Source organism: Zalophus californianus, chromosome 11 (assembly GCF_009762305.2).
Source record: "Zalophus californianus isolate mZalCal1 chromosome 11, mZalCal1.pri.v2, whole genome shotgun sequence".
In the NCBI taxonomy this organism is placed as follows: Eukaryota; Metazoa; Chordata; class Mammalia; order Carnivora; family Otariidae; genus Zalophus; species Zalophus californianus.
The window spans coordinates 10823051-10841592 of record NC_045605.1 but is presented as its reverse complement, the minus strand read 5'-3'; the positions used below and the strand labels follow the sequence as shown (position 1 = coordinate 10841592).

The 18542-nt window shown below is 46.2% G+C and overlaps 1 protein-coding gene and 1 non-coding gene across 9 annotated transcripts in view; both read right to left on the bottom strand.

Moving 5' to 3' along the window:
* Window positions 1-204: 204 nt before the first annotated feature.
* HTR3B (5-hydroxytryptamine receptor 3B) overlaps window positions 205-18542 on the bottom strand; it is a 49960-nt gene continuing 31622 nt past the window's right edge. For 4 of the 8 annotated variants that reach the window (XM_027579088.2, XM_027579087.2, XM_027579089.2 and 1 more), the window contains 8 exons: window positions 15179-15223; window positions 14741-14850; window positions 14147-14316; window positions 13454-13611; window positions 4702-4912; window positions 4384-4566; window positions 3206-3437; window positions 205-2712 (listed from right to left, as the gene is read on the bottom strand). In XM_027579088.2, coding sequence (XP_027434889.2) covers window positions 2661-2712; window positions 3206-3437; window positions 4384-4566; window positions 4702-4912; window positions 13454-13611; window positions 14147-14316; window positions 14741-14850; window positions 15179-15223 — 1161 coding nt within the window. In that variant the 3' untranslated portion in view covers window positions 205-2660. Of the gene's footprint in view, window positions 3438-4383; window positions 4567-4701; window positions 4913-13453; window positions 13612-14146; window positions 14317-14740; window positions 14851-15178; window positions 15224-18542 lie in introns of all 8 variants that reach the window. The other 4 variants (XM_035722796.1, XM_035722797.1, XM_027579092.2 and 1 more) reach the window with 4 other exon arrangements.
* On the bottom strand, window positions 3908-4011 carry LOC113915560. Its single transcript, XR_003517713.1, has one exon. It is a non-coding gene; the product is annotated as a U6 spliceosomal RNA (small nuclear RNA).

Sequence of the window (18542 nt, the reverse complement as noted above, 5' to 3'; positions counted from 1 at the left end):
ACTAGAATCCCATCTGTTGATAGCAGGCAGGTCTTATTTTTTTTTTTAAGATTTTATTTATTTGACAGAGAGAGACACAGTGAGAGAGGGAACACAAGCAGGGGGAGTGGGAGAGGGGGAAGCAGGCTTCCCGCTGAGCGGAGAGCCTGATGCGGGGCTCGATCCCAGGACCCTGGGATCATGACCTGAGCCGAAGGCAGACGCTTAACGACTGAGCCACCCAGGCGCCCCAGGCAGGTCTTATTTTTATTTGGTGATGTATTATCTACTTTTCAAAGTACTGTTAAATACCTTGCTTCATTCCGATCCTCGAAGTTCTGCGATTTGGTAGAGTAAGTATGAGCAACCCCAATGCCAAACAGGGTAACTGAAGCTCTGAGACGTTAAGCTCAAGGTCCCCTGGCTAGATAGTGATGGAGCCAGGACCCAAACCAGGTGCTTTCTCCAAGGACAGCGGGAGAGGAAGGTGACTCCGCAAGGGCGAGTTCATGGCAGGCCTTTTCCCCTCTAATAACCAAGGAAGTGAAGAGATCTCTAGGGATCAACGTAGAGGCTCACTGAGCAGGTGGAGACAGAGGAGGCCAGGAGTAGAACGGAGGAAGTGAGGAGGGAAACAGGTGGAGGGTTGCATGGACACTTCCTGTTCACAAACTTCTTATGTTCCTCATTTCATTAACAGCAGCAGTGGAATTTCATGGACAATTGGTGTTGAGCACTAACTGGGAGGTAATGAGAGAGGGAGGATGCAGGTAAAGGCTGTTTGAATTTAAATTCTTTTTCTTTAGGGGGATGGGGGGTGGGTTTTTTTAAAGGCAATTTTAGCACTGCAAAAAGTTTCTAGCAAACAGCTTTGGACTTTTATGTCCTCTGCCAGTAGCATTAGGAGTGCTGATTCTCGCTCAGCCTACTGTGGTCTACACAGCAAGCTCCCGATGGCTACCCTGACAGAGGGCAGAGCGACGCCGAAGCACCAGGAATCTGACCTCGGGTAGACTCTCCCCTCAGACCTGGGAAGACACAGGACACCTGTGTCCAACTGCGGCGGTGAGCTGGGACGAGCTGTTCTACAACAGCAACTGCAGGGGTGCCTCGAGCAAAACTCTGTGTGAACCTGGGCAGAGATGGCAGAGAAACCAAAACAGGAAACAGGGGGGCTCCTCTAGGAGCATGTGGTCTGTGTGACAAGTGATGCACATACACACATACACACCCCACAACACACACACCTACGTACATAACCCCCCCCACACACACACACAGGAGGCTCTAAAACGTTCAAAGGGGGAAGGGTCTAGAATAAGGTAAAACTAAACCTAGAGAAAAGGGGACAGAGTCACGAGCTGATTGGGTGAAGAAGGTGGGGGAAGGCTGTTTTGAGCAGGGGCCTTAGATGGAGTGGCACACAGATTTGGTGACACAAAATATGTCAGCTAGGTGTAGAGGCTGGGATGGAATGGCAAGCAGGTGAGCTTGCCTAGACGAAGCCTCCATAAAAAGAAGCACTGCGAAATGAAGAAAGTCAAAATAAGAGGAAGGAAAATTTGTGGAAGACTTGAACTCTAACCTTCGACTTCAGGTGATGGGGCCATGGGAACTGCCGTAAGGTAAGCCAGTCAGTAGAGGTTCGGCTCCTAGAGAGTAAGGGCCAGAAGCTGATGAGTTACCTGAGTGCCCAGGGATCGGGGCTCTTCTGTCTTAACAAGTAACTGTGGGCATAGATGGGAAGCTGTGGGGCCACTGGGACTGTGATGGTTAGTTTTGTGTGTGAACTTGGCTGGGCCACAGGACCCAGATATTTGGTCAAACATTATTCTAGATGCTTCTGTGAAGGTATTTTTTTACACGAGATTGGCATTTAAATCAGTAGACTTCGGGAAAACAGATTCCCCTCCAGAATGTGGGTGGGCCTCATCTAATCAGTTGAGAGCCTCAAGAGTAAAACACTGGCTTCCTGGAAGAAGTGAGAATTCTGCCAGCAGACACCCCCGCCTCTGCTTTGGACTCAAACCATAACTATTCCCTGGGTCCCCGCCCACCTGCAGATTTTGGGCTGGCCGAACGTCCACAGTCCTGTGAGTAGTCTGGGCTGAATTGTATTACCCACCCCAAATTCATGTTGAAACCCTAACCCCCAGTGCCTCAGAATGCATATCCGGAGGAGGGCCTTTAAAGAGGGGATTCAGGTTAAATGAGGTTGTTAATGTGGGCCCTAATCCAATAGAGTTGGTGTCCGTGTAAGGGGAGGAATTCGGACAGAGATATGGACGTGCGCGGAGGGAACGCCACGTGAGGATGCAGGGACCAGTCAGCCAGCTGTGGGCCAAGGACAGAGGCCTCAGAAGAAACCAACCCTGCTGACACCTTGATTTCAGACTTCCAGCCTCCAGAGCAGTAAGAAAAGGCATTTCTGTTTAAGTCTAGGAGTCTGTGGTGTTTTGTTACGGCGGCCCTAGCTGATGAGTAAAAGGACAGTGGATTATAATCTCCTTGAACCCTAGGGCCATGCATGAAACCTCTCCCCCAGCTCGGTGCCTTACACAGGGTGTGTGCTGACGAAGTGTTGTGTTGACCGGGTCTGAGACATCGGTTCTGGGCTTCCCTCCAGCAGTGATGTGGTGCAGGGGAAGAGGCGCTCAAGGGAGACAGCGGGAACTAGAGCTTCAGGACACGGATGAGGTGTGACTCTTGCATTCTGCTCTGTACAAGGTTGACCTTGGGAATCAAGTCAAGCGAAGAATGATCTGTGATGGACGTATTTTGTATCCTCTGGTGTGCCTAACATAACATCTAGGACTTAACTGACACTCAGTAAACATTTTGAATGGCTGACTGAATGACCAAGACAGACCTGGGGGGGGGAAGTGATCTTTCACTTAAAAAAAACAACCCTCAAAACACACATGTATGTAATGTACCTAGAAAGGCTCTGAAAGAGATTGCTAATGGTGCTCACTCTGGGGGAGCAACCGGGAATAAGAAGGCAGGCTTCCTTTTCACTGTATACCCTGAGATGTCTGGGCATTTTCATCATGAATGCCTAATCCTGCGTCATTCAGTACCTCCTCCGGTGTGAGTACCTGCACTGAAGGCCAAGAGGCAACAAGCGGTGAGGAGCTTTTCAACCCACGTGCCCCCCTCCCCCACGGCCCACAAAACCCTCTAGCCTGCCCCAAGTGCTTAGAGAGCAGCAGCCTCCGGTGCTCACGAGCTGCCCCACAGTGCCCAGAGGGAGCACAGGGTGACGGTATAGAGGCCCAGCAGGATGGCGTAGGCTTGAAAGAGCAGTCGGTCTAAACGTTCCAGGAGGGCCAGCCACTTAACCCCCTTCCGGTCCGCCTGCTCCCAGGTTTGGAAGTAGGTGCTGATGGACTTAAGCTGGAACCAGACTTCCTTCAGGCTCCCTGGCTGGACCTGGGGATCTCGACGGATGGGGGGCTCTGCATGAGAGAGGAAAACATCCTGGGTGAGCTGGGGGCTCCTGAGGACCCCTGGGCTTCCTACTGGAGGCGAGGGCCTCGTCCTACAAGGAAGATTTGTAGGCAAAACAGGGCAGTGGATTGGGTTGGGCTTGGGGGGAGGCAGGGCTGTGCTCAAGGAAGCTCTGCACAATGTGGCACAGCTGGGTCGTGTAGGACGGCTGTCTAGGTTAGAGCCACCAGATTTTCTGAGCTGAGGGCCAGCCCCACTAACTCCGTTGGAGCTTTAGGGGCTGGGATGATTATTTTTGTTTAATTGTGATATGATTTACATATAACATTATATTATATGTCTCATGTGTACAGCATATATATATATATAATCACCAGAGTAAGTCTGGTTAACCTCCACCACCACACAGTTACACATTGTTTTCTTGTGATGAGAATTTTTAGAATATACTCTCTTTGGCAACTTTCAAGTATACAGTAAAAATACAGAACGCTTCACAAATTTGCCTCTCATCCTTGAGCAGGGGCCATGCTAACCTCTGTATTGTTCCAATTTTAGTATATGTGTTGCCAAGGCGAGCGCTGGGATAATTCATACACTTGTTCACATTAAGCAACAGGAACCCAAATACATACAAGCAAGTGTGCACACACACCAGCACTCTATTTTCCCAGAGTCAATCGCTTAGTCACTTCAGCTAACTGGCTAAAATTGGAAAATACAAACAAAAATAAGCAAAGTCAACTGAGGGCCTGACCTCTAAGCTAAAGTGAGGCTTCCTGGAAAGTCAGCAGGTCTCCAGAGAGGTAATACCAAATGCAGCACAGAGGCTAAGAAGCAAGTGTTTCAAATTTTTCGCACAGCTGGACTCACGGCCTGGTGCTCCACCCATGGGAACTGGTGCAGAGAGTGATCAGGCAAGACAGGGTGGGGACCTCGAGGCTTCTCACAAACCTGGTACCCCAGCAAGCTGGGCTCTGGGATCCATTCTAGGCCCATCAGCATCAGCGTCCCCTCGAAGGCACAAGAGGGGCCACTCCTGCCCATGGCTCCACTCATCATGGAGGAATCTGACCAGCAGGATGGACTTAAATAAGCTGATAACCAGGAAGGCCATGCAGACCGTGAAGAAGACTCCTGAGGGAAGGAACCAGAGGAGGTGTACTTAGCCACAGTGTCTGGGGCCTCTCCCTCCCCTGATCTGAAATGCAACATCAGATCTGTGACAGGAGTCATGGAAGATGGGTGTCTGGTGTCCCCACGGCTGCTTACCAATCAGAGGGGTGCTCAGTGCGCTCCTTGGCATCTCGTCGGACATGTTGACCCTGAAGACGGTGTAGCCCACCAGCACGCTGGTCTTGAACACAATCCTGGCACGGCAGGTGGGTGGTAGGTAGAAGCTCCCCAGATCCACAAGCATTAGGAAGATGCTGGGAATCAGCAGGTTCACAACATAGACCAGCGGACGCCTGCGAATCACCACCTGACCAGGGACGAGGGGTCTACTGAAAAGAGGGTCTGCCCTGAAGGACTAGAACCCATAGCCAAGAACACTCCCTGACGTCCCAACACTTTTGCATAGTGTGAGAAGACTATGCAGTTTAGAAAAAGGAGATTATTTTGTGGTTTGGAAAAGAGGGAAAAAAAAAAACCCTTTAAGCTTTTATGTGGAACTAAATTACTAATTATAATAAGAAGTGTCTATTTATTTGCCGCTTGCTGTATGCCAGGCATTAGCCTAAGTGTCTTCTGTGCCCTGTCCTGCTCAATCCTCACACCCATTTGAAGGGATGGTCATTATTATCTCCATTCTACAGACAAAGAAACTGAGGTTCACAGAGATTGAGCTGCTTGTTCAAACTCACACAGCTGGCAAGTGAGAAACTGTTTTAAATCGAGGTCTTACACCAAAATCTTTCTTCTTACGTCACTGTGGAATGTGAGCATCTGTGGAATGTGAGCGTCTCAGCACCTGTGTGTCTGTCAGAGTCTGGGCACGACCAAATGGCACCCCTGGGACCTCTGAGGAGGGGTTGGCAAAGAGACGGCTGACAAGGTATGGGCAGGCCCAGGGCAGTGCCCCAGATATCTGGGATGGCTGGGTGAGCTGTCCTTACCCTGGGTCCTGAAGGGGCCTTGGGCTGGGAATGTGACTGAAGTCTGAGGAGAGAAAGCTGGGTGGAGGTGGCCACCACGCAGGAGCTGTGGCTCCCTCCTCCCTCTTTGGGGCACAGCCAGCCTGGTGGTGATTCCACAGGGAGAAAAATGGACAGATAAGCATCTGACTCACTCGTCCCCTCTCTCCAACCTCCTGCCATTCCATCCCCTCTTCCCATCGGTCAGTGAGGCCATGGCTCATCTCCAGGAGCACAGAACAGGTGGAGAAGTGGATCTAAGTGGGGGGACAGCCAAAGATGCCCAGCAGGATGGCCGGGCATACAGAGCTGCTGAACGGGTTTTGTAGCTGGGAATTGGAGACTCAAAAAGTTGCTCTGTCATTGCCATTTTTGTACACCTCTCTTGTCTGGGATGGTGATAGGAAGTGTCTTTAATAAACACAAACTATTTTCATCAGAATGACAGGATTGTAGGGCGCCTGGGTGGCTCAGTCGTTAAGCATCTGCCTTCAGCTCAGGTCATGATCCCAGGGTCCTGGGATCGAGCCCCGCATCGGGCTCCCTGCTCGGCAGGAAGCCTGCTTCTCCCTCTCCCACTCCCCCCTGCTTGTGTTCCCTCTCTTGCTGTGTCTCTCTCTCTGTCAAATAAATAAATAAAATCTTTAAAAAAAATATTCCTCATGGGGCCAAAAATAATACCTATCTTATTCATGTTTACTGAACAAATGAATGTCCTGAGACCTTCACTGTTGGATCTGGGCACAAAATATGTCTGAAGTCTCCCATTTCTCTGATCCACCAAACAACTGAATGCTTTCTATGTGTCAGATAACGTGTGAGATGCTTTTACACATATGATGTGGTTTATTTAATTCTCACTGTGAGCTCGTTGGCAGGTAACAGAACACCCCCACTCTAGACTCTTAAAAACAAAGCTCGGCTCCTGAAGTAAGTTGAGTAAGTGGCAGAGCTGGGCTGTGCCCCACATCTGGTTCCAAGCCCTGTGTCTCTTCCACCACAGCGTAGCTACAACTCTTGGTCTGAGCAGACATCTGAGCTGAGTTCAGGGTTCTTCTCCCTCATCTCTGTCTGCAAGGCAAGCACACAGAAGGAGCCCAGGCACAGGCCAGGGATGGAGGAGGAGGTGATGGGGAAGAGCTTGGCTGGGTGAGACCAGACATCTACCACCTCGCAGAAGCAAATGGGGCCCCCCAGCTTTTGGGTCTGGGAGTGTATCCCAACCCAGTGGAGCTTCGGAGGCCAGAGCCAATTGGAGGACTGTAGTCTGGCTATTATCTTTCCATTAAGCATAATTGTCTGCAAATATCTAAACGAGGGCAACACTCATGCTTTGTAATAATTTGGTTAAAACACATTTCTACCACAGCGTAGTCAACAAGAAAAACAACAACCAAACGGACGGTCGTCACTCTGGGCCTCTCAGGCTGTCTTGGTCATACCGTGACAGAGATGGCTGTGGTTAGCTGGGGATGGGAGGAAGGGAGCCGAATGGTTGGAGTCCACAGGGGTCTTGGATGGTATGCCCGGCCCGGGCTGTGTGGGGTGGGGGTGGGGGGTGATCAGCCTGCTGTCTCTGGAAGGGAGAATGGGAAGACTCCCTTAGAGACTTCATGGCAGGTATGAAATGAAGAGGATGAAAAGCGTAAGAACACCACCCTAAAGAAAGTCCAAGTAGGCAGGGTGGTTAAGCAGAAACAGACCAGACTTAGAGTCAAGGGACTCGAGCTCCAGGGCCCCTCAATTCTAAGTGCCCACGTGTGCTAGTTTAAGTGATCCTGGCTGCATGCCTTGATTTTCCTTTTTCAAAAAAGCACTTTACTGGGGAGCCTGGATGGTGTAGTCAGTTGAGCGTCTAACTCTTGGTTTTGGCTCAGGTCCTGATCTCAGGGTCGTGGAATCAGGCCCCACGTCAGGCTCTATGCTGGGCATGGGGTCTGCTGGGGATTCTCTCTCTTCCTCTCCCTCTGCCCCTCCACTCTCTCGCCCTCAAAATAAATAAATAAACCTTTTTAAAAAACTAAAAAATAAATAAATTAAAAAGCACCTTACTTTTGCTTGCTGAGCATCTTGGCTACGCCTGAGATTGGCTGTTGTATCTAAATAACGTTCCCGTGTCACTAGCACATGCTTAGGTGATTCCTCTCTACCCGGAGGCTGATGCAGAGAGTGAACGTAACCCTGGGCCAGAACCAAAGACGGCTCCCCAGTTTTATCAGACCACATGCTCCCCAAGGTGACAGGGGAGAGGTGTGACAAGAGCCAAGAGGCTGGGAGGCAGGCTGGCTTCGTGGGCATACAGCTTGGGAAGTTACACAGGGCCCGGCGCTTAGAAGGGCCTGGCGCTTGATTTTAGGGTCTGCTGGTGCCATTTGGAAACTCGTAATTTTTGAACAGGGAGCCCCACATTTTCCCTTTGTCCCTGGCCTCACCAACCAGGTAGCCAGTCCTGTCAGGAGGATATTTGTCCCTGGATATCAACAGTAGCTGAAAGTAGAAGGGAAACATGTAGCTCCCAGGGTAGGTAATTAGCTCTGCTGTCACATAAAGCAGAAATCTCCACTGCCTATGTTTGGCTTATACAATTCCACAGCTAGATAGGCCCTCTCTTTGGTTTTCTTCAAGAAAAAAGGACCTCCCTTTTTATTTAGGAGCAATATTGATTTTGGAGCAATATTACTTATGGACTAGACTCATTTTCTCTACAAGTCCAGTGCGGCCTAAAGAAATTCTAAATTTTATCACATAGCTTTCAGAAATGGTTTGTTTTCGTATCTCGTTTGATCCTCAAATCCCTTCATTCTCTTGTTTAAGGAATGTTAATTGAGCATGAACAGAACGTCAGGCACTTTTTAAAATAATGGAATTAGAACAGTTAATAGGATAGGTTTCTGCCCCTCTCCATCCCATGAAATCAGCAACTGGACTCTGGTGGTTGGATGTTTTAGAGTCTACACATAGAAAGGAAGTTTGCTCCAGAATGGACCATACCCAGAGTCTGTACCTGATTTAGATGATGAGATTTGGGACCTTCTGAGTTTATATTTAGATTATATTTTGGTCTCAGAGTTGGTGCCGAAATGAGTTAAGATATTTAGGGATGTTGGGATAGGGTGAATGCGCTTTGCACATGTGATGGACATGAATTTTGGGGAGCCAGAGGGCCAGAGGGCAGTGCACTGTAATGGGCTGAGGAACGGCCCAAGAATTATGTCCTTCCTGAAAGCCAAGAATGTGACTTATTTGGAAATGGGATCACCGCAGATATAATTAATTGGCTCAGATGAGGTCTTACTTCGGTAGGGTGGGCCCTTATCCCAACAGAACCGGTGCCCTTATGAGAAGAAGAGAAGAGATAGATAAAGGAGAATGCCATGTGAGGATGGAGGCAGAGATCAGAGTGATACATTTACAAGCCAAGGATTGCGGGCAGCCACCAAAAGCTAGGAGGGAGGCATGGAACAGACTCTCCTTCGGAGTTCCCAGAAGGACCTAATCATGCTGACACCCTGATTTTTAGCCTCCAGAACTGTGAGAGAATAAATTTATTCCTGTTGTTTTAAGCCACTGGTTTGTGGTCCTTTGCTACGGAAGCCCTAGAAAAACAAATACAGTTGACTTGCCCAGTAACACACAGTGGATGAATGCCAAAGAATGCACTGGAATATGCCACTTTGTGTGGTAGTTGTGAGCTACATATAGGATTAGCACGTAGCTTCTGGAGTCAGACTGTCTGGGTTCAAGTCCAGGCGCCACAGTCACCCTGTCCCCTCGGGCCAGTTACTTAGACTTGGGTGAGTTAACTTCTCTGTACCCCCAATTCATCCATTTGGGTGAGTGGCACTCAGAACACCAATTGCATAGACATGTGAGGTTTACACGTACAAACTCTTAAATGGTGTCTGGTGCCGAGTAAATGCTCAGTTTTGTGGTTATTGTTACAGTGTCTCCCTGGGCCACATTTGAGGTCCATGCCGGATACCAGGAGCCCTCTTTTACTCATGCTTGTGTCCTCAATGGGGCCACCGTGACGGGCACATGATAAGAGCTCAAAAGCTGTTCGCTGAGTTGTACTGGAGTCTATGAGTAATGTTACTTTTAGTTCCAAATAAGGTAGGAGTGTGGAGTTAGCACCAACGGGGGCTCTCCTGGTGAGGTCAGTCCTCTGAGGGCCACCTCTCTGCAGGGTCATGCTGGAGACAGTAACTGACGGCTGATGGTATGTCACCAGCTCAGTGAGACACCGTTCTCCGTGGAATTGGCCCTACCGAGAGCCCATCATTTCTAATGGACTAAAGGAGCTGGTGCCTTTAAATTCCAGAGAAAGGGAAGAAAAAGCACTTTAGTTTCAGTCCGTGTTCTTCATTAGACACCCTTCAGGTGTTAGCAATATTATGCCACAATTTCATTATCCATTAAAGCCAGGTAATAATAAGTACACAAAGGTATTTGGAGCCTATTGATGTTAATGAAAGAGATCAATCTAATTCAGAATGTGTGTGTGGAGAGCTCCTTGGAGATGGAATAGGCCCCAAGGTTAGCCTCTAATTGCCTCCTTGATGGTAGACCCCACCAGTACTCAATTTTGCATGACCGTCTTTATGACATAGTTGGAATTTTTGACGCCCAGACTCACGCTTCATACAGAAGCCCATCTTCCTCCTCTCGCAAGCCCCTCCCAACATTCCCAGTTCAGAAAGAATGGGAAAGTTGTTGCCATCTAAGTAAGATTCTTGCACAGGAGTGAGAGTTTCTTGGATCTGGACCCTGGGTCAGGCTGGATGAGCAGAAAGTCTATGATTCCAGGGATAATTGAGGGACCTTGGAAAGACTTCTAGGACTCTAAATTCTCTTCTCCCTCTTGATCTGGTGGAGCTCAGAAAGATCTTCTGTCAAGTTTATGAGCTGCATTCAATGGATATCTCAGCAAAACTACTCTACCCTAATCTAGAAAGGAAAACTATGTCAGAGAAAGAGGACAGATGAGGCACCCTTCTTTCTCAAATGGCCCTCTGCATTTTCTCAGGAGTCCCCTGGACGGCCACCACCTCCTGCCTGCATGGACATCTCGCTCCGCATGAGGATATCTGAGGGTTGGGCTCACTTTAGCTCCTACAGCTGTCCACCCTCTTCGATTAAAATGAATTCTCACATTTTATTCCTACCACCTCCCACTTCTACCCTCATTCTTAAAAAAACCCAAAAAACAAAAAGCTGCCGTATAGAAATCAAATGCTCACCCTGCTGTTTCTGGGAACCAGCACCTCCGATAATGTAGTGGAGGTAAGCTCCCTTCCTAAGGCTGCTGGATCGGGAGCCAGGCTGTGGCACACAGACATCCCTGTAGGCAGAAGGGCCTGTGCTCTGGGCCCCCTGCGGAATGCAGCCTGACTCCAGAGTGTTAGCAGTGCCCTCCGATAAACAATACGTGTCCCGGAGCCAGCAGATCTGATTGCCCATTAGCCAGAACCAACAAGGCATCCTGAGCATTTGCTTTAGTATCAATGGCAACATTGTACATCAGGCCCAGAGTGGCAACATGTTTAGAACAGATCATTTTTCCTCCTGCCTGCCCGGACTTGTCTCCAACCCCCTGCTGGGCAGCCTGGACAGGGCTACAGCACATGATTAGATTAAGAGGGGGATGGCCCTTTGCTGTCAGGACCCTAGTAGTGGAGTGGTTGGCATGGAACCGGGCTCTGAATTTCACATCATTGCCCAAGGGCTACTGAAGGACACCAGGACACCTCAGTTGCTAACTTCAGAGCAGGATGAGTGATACAGAGTAAGAGAACAGAAGCCTAGCCACGGTACACCTAGCAGGGGGGTGGGGGGAGGCACAGGGGCCGCCAGATGTCGAGGAGACAGAGAACTGGGATAGTCACTGAATCGGCTTTAAGTGTCTTCAGAGTTGTAGAACCGCGGCTGAGTCTGGCTCCCTGCCCTGTGAAACATGATCAATGACTCTACTCGGGGTTCTTTCCTCCTCTGTTCCAGAGGGCCAGGGGGGAAGCCAGCCCTGCAAAGGGACCCAGGGAAAAGCTCCAAAAGCATGAAATCCTACCGATGCCCACCTCTAGCCTGCCTCCGTGCACACACTGTAAATGGAGAAGCATGGCAGTGAACAGCGCGGAGGAGTGGGGTTGTTGCTCCTGAGACGCGGGGAAGCTTCTCCTTTCCTTAAACAATCTTTTACATCTCTGTCCATTATATTTAAAATGGAGCTACCACATAGAAAACCTCTTGCAACTATTGAGAAGACAAATTAATATTCAAGTTAAGGGGTGACATGTAACCACAAATAATCACTGCTTTATGGAAAGTGTGTGTGTGTGTGTGTGTGTGTGTGTGTACGCGCGTGCACTCCTGTTTATCTGCCCTGTCTCTTGCCTTTGTTTGTCTCCTTCGTGCAGTGTAGGTAATGGTGTGTGCAGCGTTCTCCAGAGTGCTTGGTGGGTGACTGTGTTCCACCTTGCACGTGCTACCCCCTCACATTTCCCTTTAATGCTCTCCATTATTCGGGCTGCATTAATAATGTTTGTGGGCTGATATCTTTAAAATTAATGAGGTGTTTACTCTTAGCCAAGAAACTCATTGAAATTAAAAAAGCTTTCTTTTCTTCCCCTCCTTTTCTCTTGCTTAAAAAAAGGTGGACAAACAAGCCACAGTGCTAGCTTTGCTAAAAACCAAGCAGAACAGGGAAACACCCAAACCCCACCACTAGGAAGGTATGAGTTGCGAATAGTTAGTTATACATGTGTCAGTTTCAAACCACAGCTATTTCTAGGAGCCCCTAATTTAACCAGAGCTTTGCTAGAAAGCGACATAGAACACCTACAAACAATGGAGGGGCATCTGTGACCTCGATAATAGCTTATTTCAATACCACCCTCTCTTAGCATATAATTATCCAGCATAACCATAGTACCTAGTCTAGTCTGAATTTTCCTTCTTACTCAAAAGGTTTGTTTCCAGCAGAATTCATCTTGTGTTTAATGCTGACCTGTCTGTAGTCTCTAGTTTTCAATCAGAAACATTATCTGGCATGAAGGACTCCACCCCACCCAACTACCACTACCACTAGCTGACTTGGTGCAGAAAAGCAGAAATGAATACTCATCATGGGTCTACCAGTTGCAGGAACTTGGGGCAAACCACTTATCGGGACGACTTGCCAGAAAGGCCAGGGAAGGCAGAATGGCTCCCTCTGGAGTGTAAACCAGCAGGCTGCACTGTCCTGCATCCACCTTCCAAGCTCCTGTGGAACACATTTCCCCATGACAGTGCAGCCAAGAGCATCCCTGGTGGTGCATCTGAGAAGTCTGGGTTCTCACTGAGTTGTTTTAGAGCAGTCCTCTCTGATCCAGAAACCACCAGTGGGCTCCAAGGGTCCTGCAGGTGATTTGTTCGCTAATTGCTCAAGATAGTCAAGTGAATAATGATAATTTTATACATTTGTATCTGGAATTAATAATTGACTCACTTAAAAACAGGACAATAATTTTGAAGAGACACTTCTCCCAATTTTTTGTTGTTGTCGTATGTGGGTTTTCTTTTTTTGCCCTCTCGGTAGCAATTAGGAATGAGGATGTTAGTATGTACCGGAAGGCTTGAGGACACCTGTTATGGTGGGTGGTTCAGGTGTCTGAAAACCATTCTTTTTATACCCACATAGGGGCTATGTACAGCAAGAGTCCAGGACCTGTGACTGAATCTCTGGTCTGTGAAATGCCGTCATGCAAGGGGATGTCCAGAGCCACCAGAGTCATCTGTTCTTGGATGATAACAAGTGAGAACATGCAACAGAGCAGAGAACTCGTCAGCCCAACACAGAAGGCCCGGGACTGCAGAGAAGTGGAGCAGCAAGGGCAGGGAGGAGAAGGACCTACATTAAACTGAATCTGGGCAAAATCTCCAGCGCCGCTCTGCAGGATGCTGTATGTTGAGGACACAGAGAGAAGTTCCCACTCACTGTCGTTCAAAAATTCCTTCTTGTCATGCTTAATGTCTTCTCTGCTCCTGAGGAAGGCCAGGTCGACATCTTGCACTGAAAACAACAGAAACAAGTGACTTCCCCACAGAGGGAGGCCTCGATAATAACCCACTTTTCCAGCTTCCAGTTCTTCCTTTTACTCCTGCCTGCCTCCACATGTACAATCTCACTGAGATAGGGTTCAATATAACCATTTTGAATTAGGGATAGAGATGTGGAATAAAATCTTTCTAGCAGCAAAAACAAAAACAAAAACAAAAACAACACCCAGTTGTGAATTTACGGTTTGTATTCCATTATCCATAGAATGCTGGCCCCGGTCCTATGACTTCTATAACCTTCTCAGTGGCAGCCGAGGCCGAATATTGTATTCCTAAACCAACAGCAGCAATGACCTGGGCACAACACTATACTTAGTTTGATTACAACAGGAGCCAAATAGCTATAAGAAGAGATTTAGATTTGTAAAGAGTCAATTATGTGCAAGAATAAAATGCACCTGATGGATGGCACGACAGAATCTCACCTATGTGTGCCAACCCAGCACAAATGTGTCTCCCGCTAGCAGACTATGCGTCTTGCGATTTACCTGTGTGCAGGACACTACTGAAGGTCAGGCTGCAGTTCTGGATGTCAAATGGAAACGCGTAGGTCTCTAAACTGCACGTAGAAACCACCTGGATAGGCTTAGAGTTCTTAATGGTCCCAGATGAGTTCACATAGACATACGGAAGGTCGGGTGATCCTTCAATTTCCACACTATGGAAACACAAGAGACCTCGCTGTCACAGAGAGGGCCTTCATCATTTCAATCCACAAACAGAACTGATTATGAGACGGTAGTGACCATGATACCCAGGACTTGCCTAGAAGTGCAAATACAGAATCACATTTCCCAATGACATAATTCAGATGGACTCAGTAATCACAGTCTCAAAAGTTAATTCACTTGCTACTCTTGTAACACAGACATAATCCATGAGTAACCTCAAGCATTTGTAATCAAATCTGTATCTTAAATGATGTCAAATCATGGTACTTCTAACTTGAATATTCCCAACACCGTGATCCTTATCAAGCTGAGAAACAAAAAAAATAGCAACAATGACCAAAAGTAAGAACAACTGGCCTGAATAGTCCAAGCAGTTTTAAACCCCATGGAAATACACGCCAGCACACTTACAACTCATTAATGATGATGTCAGGGGCCCAGATGTCACTTAGAGGTAGAGAGATCTCTCTAATCTCATCAAACATGCTGGGGTTCCAGGATAAAAACTCATCAACCCAAACCTGTTAGGAGTAGCCAGAAAAGAAATTTATCAAAAAGGGGCAATGTCAGTCTCACCAAAGAACTGAAGAGGGATTTGGATGAATAACCCAACTGATCTGTTTGTTGGCACTGTTAGGGGAGAGGACTTTCCTCCCAGCTCCTAAAGATGGTGCCCCAACCAGAAACCATGACTGTATATCTTACATAGATTCTAATAAATTAGGTCTGCTGCAGATCTAAGAAGCTAAGTTGCAAACACAAAGAAATTGTCTATTCCTTAGAATAATTACATTTTGCAACTGATTTAAGATCAAGAGTCCAGCATGCACAGAAGGAAACATCATTTACCTCATGGTACCATATACTTGTCTTTAATTTTTGGTTCTGTGCATCCTGCAAAGCAAAAAGAAAATCTGTACCAAATCTTAGAATGGCAATAAATCAAAATCCAATTCAATACTATGATAATTCAGAGAAAAAAATCAAATCTAACTACAAATGCTGATTTTAAAAGCATTGCCTTGACTCTTCAAATCTGAGTATTCTCGGTTCCTATTTATTACTCATGTCTGGCACTATGAACTTTACTATAGTATCTATGACAAAATGGCACTATGACTACACCTGACATCTTGACTGATTTGCTAATCCCTTTCCTACCCTAATTAGTTACTCTGCCATTAATCAAACTAAAAAATGACATGTAGCCTTAGCCAATTCTGGGATAAAAAGATGGGACCAAGCTTTTATTTTATTTTTTTAAAGATTTTATTTATTTATTTGACAGAAAGAGAGAGACACAGCGAGAGAGGAAACACAAGCAGGGGGTGGGGTTGGGAGAGGGAGAAGCAGGCTTCCCGTGGAGCAGGGAGCCCGATGTGGGGCTTGATCCCAGGATCCCGGGATCATTACCTGAGCCAAAGGCAGACGCTTAATCAACTGAGCCACCCAGGTGCCCCACCAAGCTTTCATTTGTAATCAAGATATTATTCATAGTATTTCAAAGAGTGTTCTCTCAACTGCTCTTGGCAGCCATTCCTGTTAAGTTACCTTATGTTTGGATTTCTCTGCTTATCAAACAGACTGAATAAGCTTAATGTAAATGAAGTGTATTTTTGATGATATAAACAGACGCGATTTCCCCATGTCTGCAATGAGTGAGTAATTTTTTTAAAAGACCCCTAAGAATAACAAACAAAAAAGGAACCCCCTCCTTACTAATTTTTTCATATCTCCTCTAGTAAAGAGCATTCTAAAACTACTATCTTCGTAGGAATTGAAAGGAATATCTCACACCCTATACAAACGTTAACTCATTAACTCAAAATGGACCATAAACCTAAATGTAAGAGTTGAAACTGTAAAACTCTTAGAAGAAAACACAGGAGGGGTGCCTGGGTGGCTCAGTCAGTTGGGCAGCTGACTCTTGGTTTCGGCTCAGGTCATGATCTCGGGGTCCTGGGACAGAGCCCTGTGCCAGGCTCCGCACTCAGTAGGGAGTCTGTTTGAGATTCTCTCCCTCTTCCTCTGCCCCTCCCCCCGCTCGTGTGTGCACACTCTCTCTGTCTCAAATAAATAAATAAATAAATCTTTTTTTTAAAAAAGGAAGAAAACAAAGTAAATCTTCATGACTTTGAATTAGGCAATTGTCTCTTAGATATGACACCATAACCACCGGCAACCAAAGAAAAAGTAAATGGAACTTCATCAAAATGAAAAACTTTGTGCTTTAAAGGACACCATCAAGAAGTAAAAAAACAACCCACAGAATGGAAATAATATCTGCAGATCATTTATCTGATAAGGAGTTAATATCCAGAATAAAGAATTTCTACAAATTAAAACAAAACAATGACCCTATTTCAAAATGGATATCTCTCCAAAGTAGATATACAAATGGATAATAAGCACATGAAAAGATGCTCAACATCACTGCTATAGACCAAATTATGTCCTTCCAAAATTCATATATGACTAAATTTAGACTTTGAAGGACTTTGAAGAGGTCACTAAGGTTAAATGAGGGCACCATCTACTAGGATTGATGGCCTTAGAAGAAGAGGAAGGGAGAATGATGTCTCTCTCTTCCATATGGGTATACAGGAAGAAATCAGCCATCTGCATGCCAGGAAGAGAGCTCTCACCAGGAATCTAATTGACTAGAACTTTGATCTTGGACTTGCCAGCCTCTAGAACTGTGAGAAATAGAGTCTATGGTATTTGTTATGGCAGTCCAAGCTGGCTAACACAATCACTAATCATTAGGGAAATGCAAATCAAAACCACAGTGAAATACCACTTCACTCTCATTAAGATGGCTACTAAAACAAAACAAAACAAAATCAAACAAAAGCAGAAAATAAGTGTGGGTGAAGATGTAAAGAAATTGAAATCCTTGTGCACTACTGGTAGGAATATAAAATGATACAGCTGCTATGGAAAACAGTGGCAGTTCCTAAAAACTTAAAAATAGAATTACCATATGGTCTAGCAATTCCATTCTTTGGTATAAATCCAAAAGAACTGAAAGCAGAGACTCAGTTATTTGTACACCCATGTTCAGAGCACCATTATTCACAATAGCCAAGGGGTGGAAGCAACCCAAGTGTCCATCAAAGATGAATACATAAGCAAAATGTAGTATATACATACAACGTAATATTATGCAGCCTTAAAAGGGAAAGAAATTCTGACACATGCTACAACATGAATGAACCTTGAGGTGACACCACTTCCTTCCAAGTTTTACCAGCTGAGAGATTCTGAAATAGATAATGTTTTTAAAATCAGCATTTTTTAGTTAGATTTGATTTTCTTCCTCTGAACTGTCATGCTGTTGAACTGGGCTTTGATTTACTGACAATGTAAGATGTGGTGTCTGTCTCCCCGACTAAAGCACAAAGGGCTCGATTCTAGGCTTAGCTGCCATCGATGAGGGTTCCCCACAAATGGGGGGGGGAACCAGGTTCAAAATGCCATTTGTATTACTGGAAAACATAGCTTGTAACTACAACAAATATACTTTTACATCTGTGAAATGTCCTGATCAGTTTTTTTGGTGTGTTTTTTTTTTAATCTCTATCACGTCAAGTTGTGAATGCGTCACTGACTCAGTCATGGCGGGAGAGACTATTATTTTACCCAGTTGATTCGTATTAACTGCCATGTTGATGCCTTAGCTCGTTTTTCTCTTCCTGCCCATTGCTTTGTCATGTTACATGTAACAAGTGTTAAGAATTTTTTTCTAATGTATTAGGGGGTTTCTGGGAGGATTTGTCATTCAGCCCTAAAGAACACAATGTCAAAAAGGAGTTTGAGGCTAAAACTGAAATCTCTCTCTCTCTCTTTTTTTTTTTTGTCAAAGGAAACAAGTTTTTCAATGCCAGCTGGTGAACATAATTGGTTCTCTGGTGGCATTATTCACAGCTTTTCCCTCTGTGTATCTCTCCCTCTCTCTTTTTTCTTTAGATACCTTCCATCTTGCTTGTTAAAAGCAAAGGATATTTCAGAGAATTGGAATTCATTAGTCTTCCTAACAGAGGGAGTCTATTTAGATCTAAATTGGTGGTTAGCAAATATACAGATAATTCCCGCACATTCTTATTTATCTTTCCCAGTTCTGAAGACTATAGAAACAGATGCCTCAATGTCTGGCTGGGAGGCTCTAGTCAATGGACTGGAATACAAAGGTATCTGGGATTCGGAATTGACA